This window comes from Euwallacea fornicatus, chromosome 33, assembly GCF_040115645.1.
Source record: "Euwallacea fornicatus isolate EFF26 chromosome 33, ASM4011564v1, whole genome shotgun sequence".
Lineage (NCBI taxonomy): Eukaryota > Metazoa > Arthropoda > Insecta > Coleoptera > Curculionidae > Euwallacea > Euwallacea fornicatus.
Genome location: NC_089573.1, coordinates 2,420,202 through 2,439,084, shown reverse-complemented (window position 1 = coordinate 2,439,084; position 18,883 = coordinate 2,420,202). Strand labels below are relative to the sequence as shown.

The 18,883-nt window shown below is 37.5% G+C and overlaps 1 protein-coding gene across 8 annotated transcripts in view; it reads left to right on the top strand.

The window, feature by feature from the left end:
* The window catches only part of Cda5 (Chitin deacetylase-like 5), a 71,627-nt gene that overhangs the window by 33,226 nt on the left and 19,518 nt on the right, over positions 1–18,883 (top strand). The window contains exons 2-6 of one of the 8 annotated variants that reach the window (XM_066299282.1): positions 6,628–6,817; positions 6,883–7,132; positions 7,184–7,330; positions 13,514–13,572; positions 15,980–16,143. In XM_066299282.1, the coding sequence (XP_066155379.1) occupies positions 6,628–6,817; positions 6,883–7,132; positions 7,184–7,330; positions 13,514–13,572; positions 15,980–16,143 (810 nt within the window). Of the gene's footprint in view, positions 1–6,627; positions 6,818–6,882; positions 7,133–7,183; positions 7,331–13,513; positions 13,573–13,917; positions 15,531–15,979; positions 16,144–18,883 lie in introns of those variants that run through there. The other 7 variants (XM_066299283.1, XM_066299279.1, XM_066299278.1 and 4 more) reach the window with 7 other exon arrangements.

Here is an 18,883-nt window from a genome sequence, read left to right as displayed (position 1 = left end):
AGCTATGGCTACGCCGGGTCCCATAACTCGCGGCCATCTGGGGAATATCTATATTAGTCGCTTTTCTGGGAATGTCGCAGGTCGAACAAATTGACCATCGCAGCAATAGTCCCGACCGAGAAAGCTTCCTTTGACCAATAGCATATTCCCTAGCCAAAATGTACTCTTAGTTTTGGCCTGATGGGCCATATGGTCTTTCACCCAGATGGTATTCTCCGAATAAGTATCGCCGCACATGGGCGTGACTTAAGGGATAAAATACAAATACATGACAAAACCAAAATTAATAACAATAAACCAAAAAAACAAAAGACAATAACTTAAAGTCCCTAACAGAGTGGGACAATGAAATTTTATTGATGGAATAATGGATCGCTTTGTTTACATAGACATTTTAAAAAGAAATTTAATACCAAGTACGGAGACGATGGGGAATTAAAAACGAATTCACATATCAGCAAGACAACGATCCAAAACATGCAGCCCGCGTCGTTAAAGAGTGGATTTTATATACATAACGTGCCAAGAGTATTGGAAGCACCTCCCGAATCTCCAGATGTGAGCCTGATTGAACATTTATGGTCGGCACTAAAAAAAAGGGTAAAAAACAACATATTTCGAACAAAGAGCAGTTAAAAACAATATGTCAAGAGGAATGGTCAAAGATCGAAACAAGTTACGTTAGAAAACTAGTAGAATCGATGCCTAACAGGTTAAGAGAAATTATAAGATCTAAAGGATGCCCCACACGTTATTAGTTTCGTACTGCTTCGATATATTTTTAAAAAAAGTTTAGTGGACAAATAATTTTTCTCCCATCAGTTTTGAAGAATTTCTCATTTATTTTTGATAGTTATTGTTAATGTTGAATATTTTATTAGTACATTTGGCATATGAATGATATATATTTTTTTAAATAAAAGTCAAATAAATTTAAGTGATTTGGATTTTATTCCATTATTTTACATTATTTTTAGGTGGACGAATAATTTATCTCCAGATTGCATTTTAATTGCTGCTTTTCAATTATATTCTATATTTGTTTTTTTTGGGAATAAAAATGATTTGATTAGGTAAGTTTGTATACGGTAAGTTTGGCTATAGTTAAGTAAGGTTCCATTATATTATTTATTATATTTTTCAAATCTTTTTTGTCTAATTTTACCCCCTCCCAGAGCCCCCACTCATTCCACGGTTCCGAAAATTTGCAGGTACTTATGTGGAAAAATCACTAAAAAAATCCGCAATTTTTTGTAAAGCATAACGTATTGCAATATCAAAAAAGCGATTTTTTCACAGAAGAAACCATGAATTTTTGTCGGGTTAACGTAACATGGACCGATATTAAACATTCATACCTTATCAACCGACTATTATTAATAAGTTTCTTCGTACCTTGAAGGCCAACATCCCCCTTATCCGATCTGGATGAGGGTCACTTGTCTCCCCGTCAGCCCTGGAAGGCCGGAGCCATTCGGTGGAACTTATCGTAAACCGCAACTTTCCTACTCTTAGATTTGGACGGCCGAGGGCCCCCTTTCAGAACTGGACGGCCACAGTCTCCTGTAGGGCAGGTCGTTTCATTAATGGGCGATTTTGTTAATTCGACAAATAGACTGCATTTCCTTCGTGGGTACGACCAATCGCTGAGCATTGTATGTTTGTCACATACCATTTATCGAGGTCTTAATGTTTGACATTAGTCGTTTTCAATCTCTGGTGAAAGTGCAAATACAGACTAACTGCAGTGACTTTAAGTCTGAAAGTTGAAGTGTTTAAATGTAATGATTTTTTTCGCAATCCGCTCGATGCAACAAAGTTGGCAAATTAACACGATTATTAATGAGTTATTAATACGACTTTCAAATCGTCTAAAATCTTTCTTTTTCTCAAACTGATTAAAGTTTTACGTGAAATGTTCCAAAATGTTAAAATCAATATTATTGTCGTTTCACTTGAAAACTACGATCAACATCTGTACTGTACTATTTCAATGTCTTGTCCCATCTCAAACCGTGCAAAATTTGCAATTTCTTGAGTGAAAATCTGAAAAACTGTTTTACACGTACAGTAGCGACCAAAAGTTTGGAAACTTTTGAAATTTTGAATTATTTCAAAATTTTTAAGGGCAATTTTTTTTTTTTTTTTAATTTGATAAGCATAAATTCGCGTTCTTAAAAACCAGTAAGAAAACAATTGTTTATGGTTCTAAAGAATGTTGTTATTGAATATTTGCAGTTTGTCGACGGACAAAAGTTCGGAAACTGCATTCAAAAACAGAGTATTATTCGATTATGTTGGGTTAATATCGCAAATTATTTTCGATCAGTTTAGCAATATGCCTAAAACTAAATGTTTTTCGAGTGATTTGAAAAATAAAATAGTAAAGTTACATTTAAGTGGTCAGCGACTAATCGACATTTCAAGAAATTTACAAGTGCCAAAAGGCAGTGTTGCCAAGATTTCGAAGAGGTATCGCAATGATAATACCACTGCTAATACGAGTAGAAGTGGAAGACCTAAAAAGCTAACAGCAAAAGCAGGAGCAATCATCAAAAAGTTATCAAATGGAAATCCTAGATTGACCGCTGTTGATGTTAATAAAGAATTATCCACAAAATATAACATCGCAGTGTCAGCAACAACCGTAAAAAGAACACTAAATAATCTAGGATTATTTGGACGAAGACCTGCAAAGAAATCACTTATATCCGACAAAAATGTTAAAGCCCGTTTACAGTTTGCAAAAGACCATTTAGATTGGACAGTCGCAAAATGGGGTAATGTCTTGTTCAGTGATGAAAGTAAATTCCAACTCTTCGGAAGTGATGGAATACAGCATGTTCGACGACCAGCAAGGAAGAGATTAAAAAAAAAAACAAATACCTACCATTAAACATGGTGGCGGTAAAGTCCTAATTTGGGGTTGCCTTTCTTCATCTGGTGTGGGCCTTCTAGTGGCTATTGATACCGTTATGGACCGGTTTAAATATAAAGAAATATTGGAAAATCATACGCTTCCATTTGCAGAATGGGAAATGCCCCTATAACGGATCTTTCAACACGACAATGATCCAAAACATGCTTCGCGTTTGGTGAAAAATTGGTTAGAAGAAAAATTTGTGCATGTTTTACAATGGCCTCCTCAATCACCTGACCTTAACCCAATTGAACACCTTTGGCATGAAATAGGGAAGAGAATTCGCAATTCTGACATATTTAATAGTGCAGAATTATTTGCAATTCTTCAAAGGGAATTGAAGGCAATTCCTGTAAGTGTTCGTCAAAAGCTCGTAGAATCAATGCATAAACGATGCTTAGCTGTGATTAAAGCCAAGGGATATGCCACGAAATATTGATATTTTTTATTTTTAAAATGATTATTACTTGGTATTTTAGTTTTTAGAAAGTGGTTTCCAAACTTTTGTCATCCAAGAATAATACTTTTCTTTGTAATTATATTTAGACTGAAACATTTGTTTACTTTTGTATAAATACTTTATCTCTATTTAAAAATATTACATTTTTAAAATATTAAAAAAAAAAAAGAAGCGAAGGCGTTTTTATTAAATATTTGATTTTAAAAAAAGTTCCCAAACTTTTGGTCGCCACTGTATATCTACTCTAAATAATAATTCCTAGGGAAATTTACTTATGCAATGGTATCACTTTCACCGCTGCCATCTCGTCTACAAATCATTACCGAAATCAACAGTGTTTTAACTAATAGTAATTAAACATAATGAGGCCAGTTCCCACGATTTTGTTAATTTTAATTGAGGCAAACCACAATAGAAAAAAGCGCTCTAGTATTACCTCAACAGTTGTGACATTCCACAAATATTAAGAAACTTTTTGCACAAATTGGCTCTCCAAAACTAATAGTAATGATCTAGTGATGGTTGGTGGTTGCCCCATTGTGTCGCAACCTGGGGTTTGTTAGACCTACTGGTGTGGTCAGTGGCGAGGTTAACATTTAAATTTCACAGCAAAAGGGTCAACAGAAAGCATAAGCACGTTGTTTGCAACAAAATACATCACGAACGACGTTTCGGGATCCATTGTGCAATGTACCAGGCGTTGTTTATCACGAAAAACCTTGGCTGGTGCACTTTTCTCGATTTAGCAGCTTAGAAAGCTGCTTTTCAGAGTGGTATACTTAATTTACAACAACTAAAATATTATACTTTATAGGTCTCCACACATCAGTGAATTCCCCACGGCCGAAGCTTTTGCAACATTAAGGCATTTTTTAAATAGCCAGTTAGCTTTTAGATAACGCATCTTGAAAGTGATTCAAACTACCATGTACGTGGTTGTTAAAAAAAGATAGTGCTTTAACAATGGATTAAAACCGCACATTGTTTACACAATCGATTACTTTATTTCGAGGTAAAAAAATAGTTCAATTAGAACTACAACAACGATTGTTTCTTGATCCATTCGGTCTCAGCTTTAACAAATATAGTTCTTGTTGACCTATCCGCCATGTGGCTCTAAACGGATCTCCCCACCCCCCTCTCATTTTACTTTTTATAATTTTTTTTTAAACTCAAAAGCAGCATTAAATAGAACGAAAATACTTTAACATTCTTTCTTTTGTTTTTTTTCTTTATTTTTTTAAATGTTGCTACATCAGCGGTAGCGTAAAATAGCTGATTTTTTAAATATTGAAACATGGCTTAAGTAACACCTTGTATTAAGGGTCTTTCAAGACTGCGCTCAATGGCGTATTGCGATTCAGAATCTATTTATTAGTTTTTGAGGAAAACTGCTATAAACTTAGTAAAAAGTCCAATACAAACTCAGTTAAATAGCACGTAAATAATTTAAAAAACTTGTTCGTTGATTAAAAAATGAATTGGTTTTTGAGATTATACTCACAATCTTTGGTTACTTTTATTCACTTATTTATTTTATTTTTTTTTAATCAAAGACTGTTTGTGAGCACCAAACCGAAAACAAACCAATTTCCTATTAACACAGAGTCTTTTTCATTGGTTACGTACCATTTAACTGAGTTTGTATTCCATTTTTTAGCAAATTTATAGTCTTTTTTCTCAAAAATTAATTGATAAATTTTGAATCGTAACACACCACTGAAGGTAGTTTAAAACATCTTTAATTTAAGGTGTCCCTTGACCCATGTTCAAATGTTTAAAAATCGGCCATTTTGGGCTAACCGTGATACAAGCATCATTTAGTATTTAATGCTGCATTTGAACTTTTTTAAATTACAATTTGTTAAATAGTTTACAGTGGAGGGGGACAATTTATTGCCGCACGAAATATTCTACAGGGTGAGTCGGAAGGATCGTGCCAAACTTCAGGAGCGTGTTGTACATGAAAAATAAATGTAAAAAAACTCAAATGTTGTTATCCGATTTTCGTTTGTTTACAAGTTATAGCGTAAATAAAATTAAAACATAAAGGTTAAGCAACATTTAGACGAAACGTTTCTTGGACGTTGGATTGGTCGTGGTGGCCCTATTAGTTGGCCTCCAAGGTCTCCAAACCTCACTCCACTAGACTATTGTTTGTGGTGTTGTTTTAAAACTGAAGTGTACAGAGTAAAAGTGGACCCTCAAGATGCACTAATTCAACGCATTAGAAATGCTGCAGCTGCCATTAAAGAAAGACATGAAACAATCAGGAGCGCAACGAATGCTCTTCATAGACGAAGCCGAAAATGTTTAGAAGTTAATGGAAATATTTTTGAACATTTACTATGATATCCAAACGTTCAATTATGGAATTTCTTATGAAATTTATAATTTTTTAAAATTTTATGTTTTAATTTCACTTACGCTATAACTTGTAAACAAACGAAAATCGGATAACAACATTTGCGGTTTTTTAAATTTATTTTTCATGTACAACACGTTCCTGAAGTTTGGCACGATCCTCCCGACTCACCCTGTATATTCAGGAGTCAACGGAGGTATGTCAGACTAGAACCCACCCTACGCCAACAGGTTTTTGATGGTACTTAATCACTATGTTAGCACTGTGAATCTTCACTTTTTCACATTGAATCAGGGGAATCTGTGGATGCGATAAGCACTATGCAGTTAAAAATATATATATTCATTTGAAGCAGCGCCACGCCACTGCTTTTTCATACATTTAATCTGAAGAACAAAATGTTCTCTATAAATCTAGAAATTTGCTGTATAATTCACTGAAAAACAAAGGCGTGTCAGACCGAATTCCGAGAAGTGAAACTTGTGAAAAAAAACGAAGCAGGTTTTTTGGTTTCTATCAAAAACACATAAATTGGGATATCGAAGGGAATGGGACGCTAATGATCAACGTATATGCTCTTAAAGGCCGTCTCGAATGGAGGTGGTACTTTTTTAAAGAAAATCCTGATTCGTGTGATATTTTCCGGTCTACGACCTTGATTTATTCGGTCAATACCTTATTTCCATATCAATACTCCCTACGCAAACAATATCTTAATTCATTACTTTTAACGACTGATCCCTTTCTTGGTACAAAGTTGCTTGTTGTTAGGCTAACATTAAACCAACGCATTCTCGGGATTCGAATAAACGAGCTACCATTTCAATAATTTTCAATATTGGACCTGTACTGCGAAGCACGTTTGACGATTTATGGTTCCAGGTTTAGCTGAAGGTCAAAGAAAAGCCAGACCGCTGCCAACTGCCTCAGAAGCCAAAGAACGAGAACGAGCTAATTTCGACTGCCCTGAAGAATTCGGTTATTATCCTCATCCGAAAGACTGCACTCAGTACTATGTTTGTGTTTTCGGAGGAGCCTTATTGGAATCTTGTACTGGGGGTCTTATGTATAGGTAACCACCACTATAAGACGCGCCCCTCAAATGAAATTTAAAAAACTGCTAATTTGGTATTACAGCCACGAGCTTCAAACTTGCGATTGGCCAAGGAATGTTGGATGTGATGGCCTGGAATTAGCCCCCGGGACACCATCTGCTGCCCCCGTGGCACAAAGGAACCGAGAGAGGTCGCGCGAACGAGAAAAGGATGATCCCAGAATAGCCGATTCCAGAACCAAGTATTCCCCACCTCCACCACCGCAACCCAAAGCTGTGGTCACTTCCAGAGGACAGCCCAGACAGCTCCAGAACCAACAAGACATTATAAAGGTTATTTATTATTCGTCTTTATATTCTCTATTGTACGTTATTAATTAACAGCAACTGTATGACGCGGTAGAAGAGTCTCTACCTCCAGCTGAAGAAATTGAAAGCGATAGGCAACAAAGGGTTTACAGAGGTCAACCATCTACAGTGGGTCAAGTTCAGCGCGATAGAGACGGCTACAGGCATAGTAATGTTTTGCCAGTAAGTATTTTTTTATTACAGCCCCTAATGAAATGTATATATTCCCAAAAAAAGACGCCCCCTCTTACGTGCAAACTTTTGAAAAATAAAAAAAAAAAACTTGTAAGGTGTTTTTATTTAAAAAATTATATACTTGTTATAGTATTATGTAGCAATCGCCAGCAATAAAAGAACCTCTTTTTTACAGTAAAATTTATACTTGCACTTTCGCCCCTAGTAGTGTACATACTAAGTAGTCATTGGTAGCGTCAACAAATTGCGTGGGATGCTTAATGGAACACCATACACATACAAGCTGCCCCGGATAAGAATGCACTCAGCGGAGACCTCGTAAGCCATAAGAAATGGGAAGGTGATTAAATTAAAGTAAAGTTTGCGCCTTTCTATGTACTGCAAAGTCACGTTTTCAGATTTGAAAAATTTCGAATGGATCTGAAGTTATTCGTAAAAAAAAAAACAATTTTTTTGATTCTTTTTTTGCTGTTTTCTGATTTTATATCAAAAGATATGTTAAAATAAATTTCATGTTCGCATTATCCCTTTTTTTCTACTTTACAAGGCGGTGTTTTTAGATTTCCGATTTCGCTGCAAAAAACTGGAATTTTGGTAATTTTTTGGAATTAATTGAGTGCTCTTCTTACTTGTCGCTGCGAATTTATTATGTGCTAGGTTAGCTCACAAATTTACAAACACGGACACAACTTCTACATTGCGAGATTTAAAAAAAAGAAAGAGAGCCTGTATACGTTCTGCCAGCCTTAAATACCAAAATCCCTTGGTGATAACCATAAGCGTGCTCTGACTAAGGTGCAATTAACTACGTCTAAACTACCCGCGACCTTAAACCGTGGGGAAAAACCTTTTTTTTTTGAGGTGCCTCCAATCAGCATTGGTAGTGTAAATTTTGAGGGAACGCAGCATATTGCTGAGGATTCCCGCGCCGACAAAGCACAGGGCTGCGAATTCTAATGCCGCCAAAAAATATTGCAGGGAATTCTAATATATGTCAGAAAATTGTTTGAATGGTAATGGAGGAGGGTGGAATAAAGCACAAGTCTTAGCAGCAGTTCTTTACTTCCCTAAGATCGGGGGTCGAATGCCCCCCCCCACACACAATGTATCCGAGTCACCCTGGGTGCGCCTGTTCTTTTTCACCAGAACCGGCATCCAGACCTCCACATTCTTCCCACGCTCGCATCCCTGAATCACTCCCTTCACACTTCCATATGTTTTTGTCGAGATTATAAACAGGCCCTCTTCATCTTTTATCACCGATAATCTATTTCAACTATTACGAGCTTAGTCCATTTCCAAAATGTGATAAGACACTAATAGGTGTTCATAACATTGTCCTTATACCTAAGGCCAGGTTATAGCACTATCTTTATGAGACAACATGTTTTTTCACCCCCGAATCAATAAACACCCTCGTATCACTTTCTTCATAAAAGCTCACGTATACATGATTAGGCTGGCCATGGATGTACCATAAGTGTACGTCGCTCCCTTGATCCTCCTGTAACATACACTTAAAACGAACTACCTATACAGGGTGTCCCAGATCAAAGTGCAAATATTTTAACCATGGTTTCTACTAATGAAATTAACAAACGCGTATTTTTTCTTTTTGTTCAAGAGTCGGTTGTTTGAGTTCTAGAGATCCTTGAATGTGGGGCCCCATTTGGATAAAATAATTTGTGTTGGAAGAGCCCTTCAAAGGATTTTCGTTAAATTTGGGATACAAATACTTTTCGATCGTAGCAATTCACAAATAAAAAAATTAAATATACAGCCTTGCCATAGCATAGATATAAGGGCCGGACTACGAGTATAGAGGCCCGTATTTATTTAACCGTTAAATATTTAGATTAAGTGATTACACTACTTGATTATACCTTTCATTGAGAAACTTTTTTGTCTCTTTGAGATTTTTCACAGAATGCGTCGCTTTCTCATAATAGTTGTTTTAAGGCAATTCTCATCTTCCTCGGATTAGACCGTGTCTGCCTAAAGTCATTTATTGAACTATTTGAAACAAAATAACAAAGAAGAATGAAATTGCACACTAAAAAGTGTTCAAAGTGACCACGAGTTCCTGGACTTTCTATAAACGATAAGGGTGATCCTTTTCTTGAGGTAACACCCTTTGAATACTACTTTTTGGGATCATTAAGTCATGCTCGGCATTTCTTAAACTACTGATTTTATTATCCTCAAAGTAATTGATTATTTCTTGCTCATCATCCACCCCATGATGCTTAATATTGTGATTTTCTCCTCGTTGAAGAGCGAAACTACCAAATTCCCTCAACCTGATGTGAACATTTGTAAACGTTCTTGCATTTGGAGGTCGTCGATCAGGAAATCGCTGATGGTAGAGAGCTCTAGCTCTACGAACATTTTGTCTGCACTCACCATAAATCATGTGAATATCAGCATACTCGCTAAACGGAAGAGCCATCATAAAACAAATAAAAATGAATTTTTATGTTATTTTATAATTAAATATGGCAATAATAGCATTAACGGGTCATACCTACTGCCAGTTGACCACAATATACCAGAAAATGACAATCAGAATGGTTTTTTAGACAGGGAGAGTGATGTGGCTATTCGAGCCGTGGTCTACTTAATATCAACAAATTCCTGCAGTAAAAAGGCGTAAAACTTGGAATCGCTACTACGAGAAAACGACACATTCTGCGAAAAATCTTCAAGAGACAAAAAAGTTTCTAAATGAAAGGTACAATCGAGTAGTGTGATCACTTGATCGAAATATTTAACAGTTAGATAAATCTGGGCCCTTATACTCACAGTCCGGCCCTTATATCTATGTTATGGCAAAGCTGTATATTTCATTTTTTATTCGTGAACTGCTGCGATCGAAAAATGTTTGTGCACCAAATTTCATGAAAATCCGTCGAAGGGCTCTTCCAACATAAATTATTTTATCCAAATGGAGCCCCATATTCAAAGAGCTCTAGAACGTAAACCAAAGACTTTTGGACAAAAAGAAAAAATACGTGTTTGTTAATTCCATTAGTAGAAACCACGGTTAAAATATTTGCACTTTGATCTGGGACACCCTGTAGATTACATTAAATAGAAAACACCTACGTTTTAATTTCTCGAACCCATCATCAACTTAATTTTTTACATAGTCAGTAAATCTTATTTTACGCTCAGTAAATTCAATTTTTTTTTTAATCCAACAGTATAACCCACTTATGACGTAATAGATGATTTTCCGTTACTTTTTTTCGATATCATCAGCGACTTTGAAAATAATTTATTTACATGGCACTAAGTAAACAATGAAATAAACACAACAAAATCGTTTGAAATTATTGTATATGTTCAAATATTTCGACATTATTCTGCAAATATAAATAATTTCGGTTAATAATATCTTCCAGAACATTATTTAAAATCACTGCAAGTCGAACTGGAACCTTCGATTCACCATTTTGAAGAGATCTTGTACTAAATTTCATTTTTAAAGAATAACCTCAAAAGAAAAAGTCTACTGGTGTAAAGTCGGAAGATCTCAGTGGCCGGTTTATGGGACTCTCAGTAGAAATTAAATTATTTTGAAAGCGGCCCCTTAAATATTCAGTATTACGTCTAGAGTTATAAGGAGCCCCGTCTTGTTGGAATCACATACTACCAGCTACTGCTGAAGGAAGGCCGGCCAAAGTGTTATGAATTTGGTTTCTTAACAATTGTGCACATCTTTCAGAATTTAGTTTCCTCATAAATTATGAGTACAAAATTCGTGTCCTCAAAATATCACGCCGCACATTAAATCCAAAGTGCTCCAGATTTCTACGTGTTTGAGTGCGATTTTGATTTTTTGTTGCCCAATAATGATGATTTTTTCGATTAACAATGCCATTGATTGAAAAATGAGTCTCGTCTTTTCAGAAAATCTGATAAGGAAAATGATACGAAGAATTTTCTGTGCTACTATTGGGTTGTTCGATAATTAATGACGTTTTGTTCTCATAGATGGCGTAACAGGCGAGTAACAGTGGTCTCGTCGCTCATATTATTATACGCCATTTTAAAGGTTATGTTTCAGACTTTTTTCGATCGAAAATTGAACGCGATTAGTGAACAAGAAGTTGTTTAAAATTTAAGTTGAAAATGGACGATCGAAGTGAGCACTATCGACACATTTTATTATTTTACTTTCGAAAGGGCAAAAATGCAGCACGAGCTCAGAAGAAATTGTGTGAAGTCCATGGTGAGAACTGCCTTACCGAACGCCAGTGCCAGCGTTGGTTTTCTCGCTTTCGTCCCGGATATTTTAATGTCCAAGATGCACCACATGCTGGACGCCCAATCGCCATTGGTGACGATAAAATAAAGGCCTTAATCGGAGCTAGTCGTATGACAACTCGAGAAAAGTTGAACATATCGAATTCAATCGTTTCTCTGAATTTAAAATAGCTTGGGTACGTTAGAAAATTGAATATTTGGGTTCCTCACGAATTGAAGGAGATTCACCTCACCCAACGCACTAACATATGCGATTCTTTGCTGAATCGTAACCAAAACGACCCACTTCTAAAAAGAGTCATAACGGGTGATGAAAAATGGATTGTCTACGATGACGTAGTCCGAAAACGATCATGGATCAAACAAGATAAACCTGCGCAATCGACGTCCCAAGCCGATATTCATCAAAAGAAGATTTTGCTATCTGTGTGGTGGGACTACAAGGGTATTCTTTATTTGGAACTGCTTCCGAGAAACCAAACTATTGATTCGAATGTTTACTATTGTCAGCTATCGAAATTGAACGAAGAAATCAAAAGAAAACGTCCTGAACTCGCCAATCGCAAAGGGGTCCTGTTCCATCATGATAACGCTAGACCCCATACGTCGTTAATAACGCGTCGAAAATTATTGGAACTAAATTGAGAACTGATGCCTCATCCACCGTATAGCCCCGACTTGGCGCCATCAGATTATTATTCGTTTCGTTCTCTTCAATATCACTTGAATGGTAGAAATTTCGATTCTGATCGAGCCGTTAAAAATGAGTTAAATCAATTTTTTACTTTTAAAAATCAAGGCTTTTTCGAACGCGGAATTTTCCAACTTGCCGAAAGATGGCAGAAGGTCATCCACCAAGATGGCCACTACATCATAAGTATATTCGCTTTGAAAAAACATAAAAAATACAACATTAATTATCGAACACCCAATATTTATAATCATTTTTAGTGCTTAGAAAATTTACGTTATTAATTTCTTCTACAGCAGCCAAACAGCGATTTCCGATGCAAGTAAACATTTTTTTCGACGATGCAATGCTGGTTTGTTAAACGAATCATATTCTATCAAATTTGTAACTAATCGCTAAAAAATCTACCGAATTTGTGGACGTCGTTAGGGATATTTTTATAAATATTGCACATCCAGCTTGGATGATTTTTTTATTATTTTTCAATATAACAACAAATCATTTCAAGTTTCACTTTAGTGGCATAATATTCCAATGGTTTAAATTTTACTGCACGAAAATACGACAAAGACCATTAAATAATAATACTTAAATATAATTTTCAAAACCATTCACATTGGCAAATAGAAGTTTGGTCACGTTGGAAAGCAGAGAATAAGATATTTTGGACTAAACCATTTAATAAATGGTAAGGATGATATATCTTTGGATTCGGGAAAAAAATCAAAATTTACTAAGCATAAGAAAAAATTTGTTGAGTACTTAAAAAGACTAAGTTTATGATGGTTTCGAAGAGACGAAACGTCGAATCGAAAATCTAAAAACACCACTTGTAGAAAAGTGAGAATACGAATGTCAAATTTATTTTAACATATCTTTTGAAATAAAATCAGAAAATGCTAAAAAAGAATCGCGAAAAACCATTTTCTTTCCATTAACTTCCAATCCATTAGGACTTTTTCAAATTTAAAACACGATTCTACAGAACACAGAAAGGCGCAAGTTTTCTCCATTTTAACGATCTCCATGGTTCACGAGGCCTTTAGAGAATGCATTTTTATCCGGAAGAGCCTATATAAATGCAAAATGAAAATTTTACTAAAATCGTACAAGTTTGGCATTTTACCATTTTTTCAAAACTTGCCGGACATCCAGTTAAGGGGGGTGCGGAATGATGTTCCGGACACCCGGTAATTAATGTCTGCTTTCAGACAAGAGAAAAAATCGGCGTAATTTCGTTTGGCACCCAATCGCAGCTCCAGCACTATAGGTAAGTGTCAAACCAATTAAAGACTACGAAACTCACTCGGCTCAATCTACTATAGTCATGCCCCGGACTTGACGGAAATATTGACTAACGACTTGACAACGAAGAAACGACACAAAAGAGACGCACAGAGAAGGTAACAAGTCACTCCCAATAAAGACCAATCGATTCTATTTATAATCAAGGGTAATTTCTAGTCGACCCACACATAACGAACCCATATCGTGGCATGTGGTTCAAAGGAGGTACCCCCAAACACAGCATCGAAATGGTCTTAGGCAAAAAGTCACATTTGTTGGCTATGAAAATGAGGACGAGTTCCAACCGTTCATTCCTAATTACGCCCTACCGTCAAATCAAGTAACGATTCGCCATCTCCCACCCAAACACTTCCATCCTAACTCTTTTAAAACTCCTGTAACATCGGCTACAGCGCACAGTTTTAAGTTCAGAGGAAACGGCAAAGAAGGCTCAATGAGACACTATCATAATAAATTCCCAATAAACACGCTGGAATCGGCATTTTCTAATGTGGTTTCTCAAACTGTTAAACCTCAAAATGGTGACTTCAAAGATAATGTCAAGAGCCATACTGAAACCGTTACAAGGGGGTTTACGCCTCAGGAGCCTGACACAAATACAGAACAGGGAGACAATGATAAAATTACAAGAGAAGAAGGAAGGAGGGAAGAAGGAGAGAAAAAAGAGGAAGATGATCAAAAATCTAAAGAAACCAAAGAGGAAATCGAAGAGCAAGAAGGAGATGCAATAAGCGAAGAAGGAAACAGTGGGGAGGAAGCTGAGGGGGCTGAAGGAAAAGGAGGTGAACGACCTAGTGAGGGAAAACCCAACAATTTCACGTCAAGCTACGAATATCACTCTAGCGATGACGACGATGACGAATTGGGACCTCCCCCCGAATTCTTCAAAAGCTCTAACAAATATGAAAACATTTACAATCCCTTTGAAGACCCAAATTTTAACTTTGACCAGTTCTTGGAGAAACTTGGCTCCACTACTACTACCACCACTACCACAACTACAACAACTACCACAACAACAACACCAAAACCGTACATAGAGGAATCTAGGCCCGTTATTGTTAAAGAGCCGAGGCCGTCGCATATTGCCCATATCCAGAAGGAATCTCCGTCCCTTATTGTGCCTGTTGAGAGCCACGAACCGACTTTGATCGCTGTAACTGACAAGTACAACGTACCGAATCCGAAAGGTGAAAAATTCGCGCCAACCCAGAAATTCAAAGAGGAGTTTGTCCCGGAACAAAAATTTGTCCCAGAAGAAGAGAGATATGTTCCAGAGGAGAAATTCATCATAACCGTTTCACCGGAAGCCGTAATACAACCAGCCACCCCGGCACCTCACATACATATCAAACCTGTTAATGAGGAATTGACTGATGATTATGATGAAGGCAGGTCGCGTAGTAACAGGAAGATATATCCCAGTGAGGACGCGTCAAGTGCAGAAGTTGATTCCAAGGCAACCACTCCCGAGTATGAATATTACTGGGAAGAGTACGATTACGTAGAACCAAACGTGACGAGTAGTGAGGTGAAAAATGAAACTGAACCCGTGAAATATTCGGCAAAGTATAAGGATGATCCCAAAAATATTGATACAACTAAAAAACAGTCGAAAGTAATATATAATGTAGCTCCACAAAAGAATAAACCTAAAACCACATTGCGGCCTTCAGTAGCGACAAATTCAAGCAACTCCACCCCAAATCCCACCCCATTTACTACATCTACCGCCCATTCCTCTAAACCATTTATTATCGATACCTCAGATATTACAACTGAGACTCCTAAATCAAAGAAAACTAAGGTTCCGAGTCGAAAAAGGACTACTTTATTACCTACGCAAAAACGAAAACACAAGTCGACCACTGAATCGTACGAACATGACTCTAGACAAGAACAATCAATTATCGTTCTCAGGTAAATTTAACTTTCTTCCTAAGTTTTCTGTTAAATACGACTATTACATACTTATCAGTACTCTTAATGTTAGAATTACTTAGATTAATTATAGGATAAAATATAAATTGCTACAAATCAATATCAAGAGTGGTTTTGTAATATCCGTTTTGTTCCGTTCACCTTGCCGGCATTGGAACAAAAACTTGACCCATTTTAATAATTATTATTCTAATCAGTGAAAGTTATTTTTTGAAAAATATCTGACCGCAGTATGGTGCCAGTAGTCCCAGCAACGTGATGGAATACTGGAAAAACAAACTGCGACAAACTAAGTGGATGTTACAGACTTGTTGCGGTTTCTATGTCAATCACGTAAAACCCGAGAAACAAATTAATTTGTTCCTTCAGAATAATTCCATTACACAGTGAATTGTAAATTTACCTGTTAAATTCGTGTGATTTTCTAGTGAGGAAAAGAGTCCAGTGTCTCAGGCACCAATTTCTACAGCTACGGCAACTGCGAGGACTCTGTACAACAGCAGTCAGTACAACAATATAAACCAAAATGACAACCGCTATGATCCGTTTTACGCTCTGTATGACGAGGATGCTGAAATTTACAAAGATGTCGGTGAGTACTTTCAGACGATGTAAATTGTGTCGATATTTACAGTTGTCCTCGTATTTAATCATTTTTACTGCACCACTCAATAGAGCTTTTAAACATACACTGACTTTCAAAAAAGCCGCAACACCAAGAAGAACACATCGTACACGTTTGAAATTCTGGCATCACGTTGGGTCGGGTAATGGATAAAAACGATCAAAATATCAAAAGAAAGTTATTGTGAATAAGTGAAAAAATTTAATAATAATTTAATAATGGGTGGTATGTCCTCTTAAATTAATACATTCCTGTAAGCGACGTGGCGTGCTTAAAATTAAATTCTCAATATCTTCCTGTGGTATTGTATCTCAGGCAATCTGCACCTGCTCGCGGAGTTCATCTACGGTCTCTGGAGGGCGAGCTAAACGTTGAAGTCTCCGACCCATTATATCCCATACATGCTCTATTGGGGACAAATCTGGAGACCGAGCTGGCCAAGGCAAAGTATCCAAATTTTCAATTTCCAAATACCTCAAAGTATCGTTGGCTACATGTGGTCGCGCATTATGCTGTTGAAATGTGCTTCCAGGATGGTCGTGCATGTATGGTACAAGACTCGGTTCTAAGACACTATTAATGTACCTCTGAGCATTTAATCTATCATAAATGAAAACAAGAGGAGACCGACTACCATACTGGATGGCACCACAAACCATGACACCTGGTGTTAAACTAGAATGACGCCTTTCCAAAAAGTCCAAATTTAATCGCTCCCCTCTGCGCCTTCTAACACGTAACCGTCCATCAGATCACCATAAACAAAATCGGCTCTCATCACTGAACACGATTCTTCTCCACTGATCCACCCATTGCACTCTCAGACGACACCACTCCAGTCGGGCCACCCTGTGATTTCGTGATAATGGAAGCCGACCCATAGGACGATATGAATTTAGTCCAAAACTTCGAATTCTGCGTTAGATCATACTAAGGGAGACCCTTCGATTTAGGGTGGCTACCCTTTTTTTTTCCGAGGAGGGGGAATCTTTTTAAGACACCCGGTCTGGTCGTCAGCCGGGTAGTGTGGGATTCGACCGACCACTACGTCGGCCACCTACCCACTAAACCCACCTCCCCTCTTCTGCCCCGGGACTACCTCGTGGTATTACTTCAGGGCTTATTTTTCACCGGACTAGGTACGGACACGATCCCGCACCCCATTCTTCTTTCTCTCATTTTCTCTTGCAATCTTGGCCCTCAAGATCTTCTCTATCAGGCTCTCGAATGCCATCCATTTCCCCTTGCTATCCACTAGCTCATTCCCTATCGCGCTTCGGTTCAGGTCGAGTCCCCTCCCCCTTGCCTCCGCACGATAGTCCTCCCATTCTGGACACATCCACAGCGTGTGCTCCGGAGTGTCCTCTCTTTCGCCACAAAACCAACATTCCGCACTCCTTTCCACTCGCATCCACTTCAGGTATTTCCCAAACACGCCGTGTCCGGTGAACACCTGAGCCAACATATACCCACTTTTCGTCCATTCGCACTCGTACCAATCACGGATCCGGGGTATGAAGGTCTTTGCCCAATCCTCATACTTCTCCCATTCCCGCTCCCACTCGTTCATTACCCATTCCTTCATCCCACTTCTGCCTTCCCACATCATACTTCTCTCCGTCACTCTAATTCGCACCGGAGGTATTTTGGCCAAAGGGTGGCTGCCCGTCAGCACCAAGAGACGAAATTGTTTCAAACGGGGCGCCGGTCGCTGAACGACGAAGTCGCCGGTCTTCGCGTCGGTTCGTCATTCTTGGACGGCCACTACCACGATGACGATTTACTGACCCTTCGTTAGACCAATCTCTCCAAGCTCTTAGCACTGTTGATGCGTTTCGATACAATCTACGTGCAATTTCGCGGCAAGGTATACCTGCCTCATGCATACCAACAATTCTTCCCCTTTCAAAGGGAGTTTTTTTTTGTGCCCGAGGAGGTGGAAATCTTCAAAAAGACACCCGGCCGCTCCGGGTCGTGTAGTGTGGGATTCGAGCCTATGCTCGCCTACCCACTAAAACCACCCCCTCTCTTCTTTTAGCCCCGTTATCGCCTGGTAGGTATTCCTTCGGGAAACATACCAAAATTTCAAATACATATAATGCGTTCTTCTTGGTGTTACGTTTTTTTTCAAAGTCAGTGTATTAAAAACCGTTTTTTCTTCGTTTGCAATGTGCAAACAAAATTGCATTTTTTTTTTGCACAAGGCTAGTAGCTTGTACTATGCTTTGAGAAACTAATTTTAAGAATTTAATGCGTGCAACATCAAACTTGGTTGAGATGAATGCAATTGCATACAGAGTTTCTTTCAAATTTCATGCTAGCAGAATAAAAACCAATAAGTAAACAATTTTACACACCCGTTTTGCACTAGTTTCCAATTTAAAATGAATTTCTTTCTGAAAAAGACCGTTGAGAACATACTGACGGCTGTAAATTAGAGCCCCCCACGTTAACTTTTTAATGTTTTTGTTAAATTTTTAATATTTTTGTTAATTTCAAACCAGCAATAAATAGAACAAATATAGTATTTTTTGACGTTTGTTTATTTCTCTAAATGTTGTTGCCGTAACACTAGGATAAAATAGAGGATTTTTTAAAATTAAAGCATGGGTCAAGTGACATCTCAAATTAAAGGTGTTTCAAAACTGCATTTAATGGTGAAATGCGATTTAAAATTCGACGATTAGTATTTGAGAAAAAAAGCTAT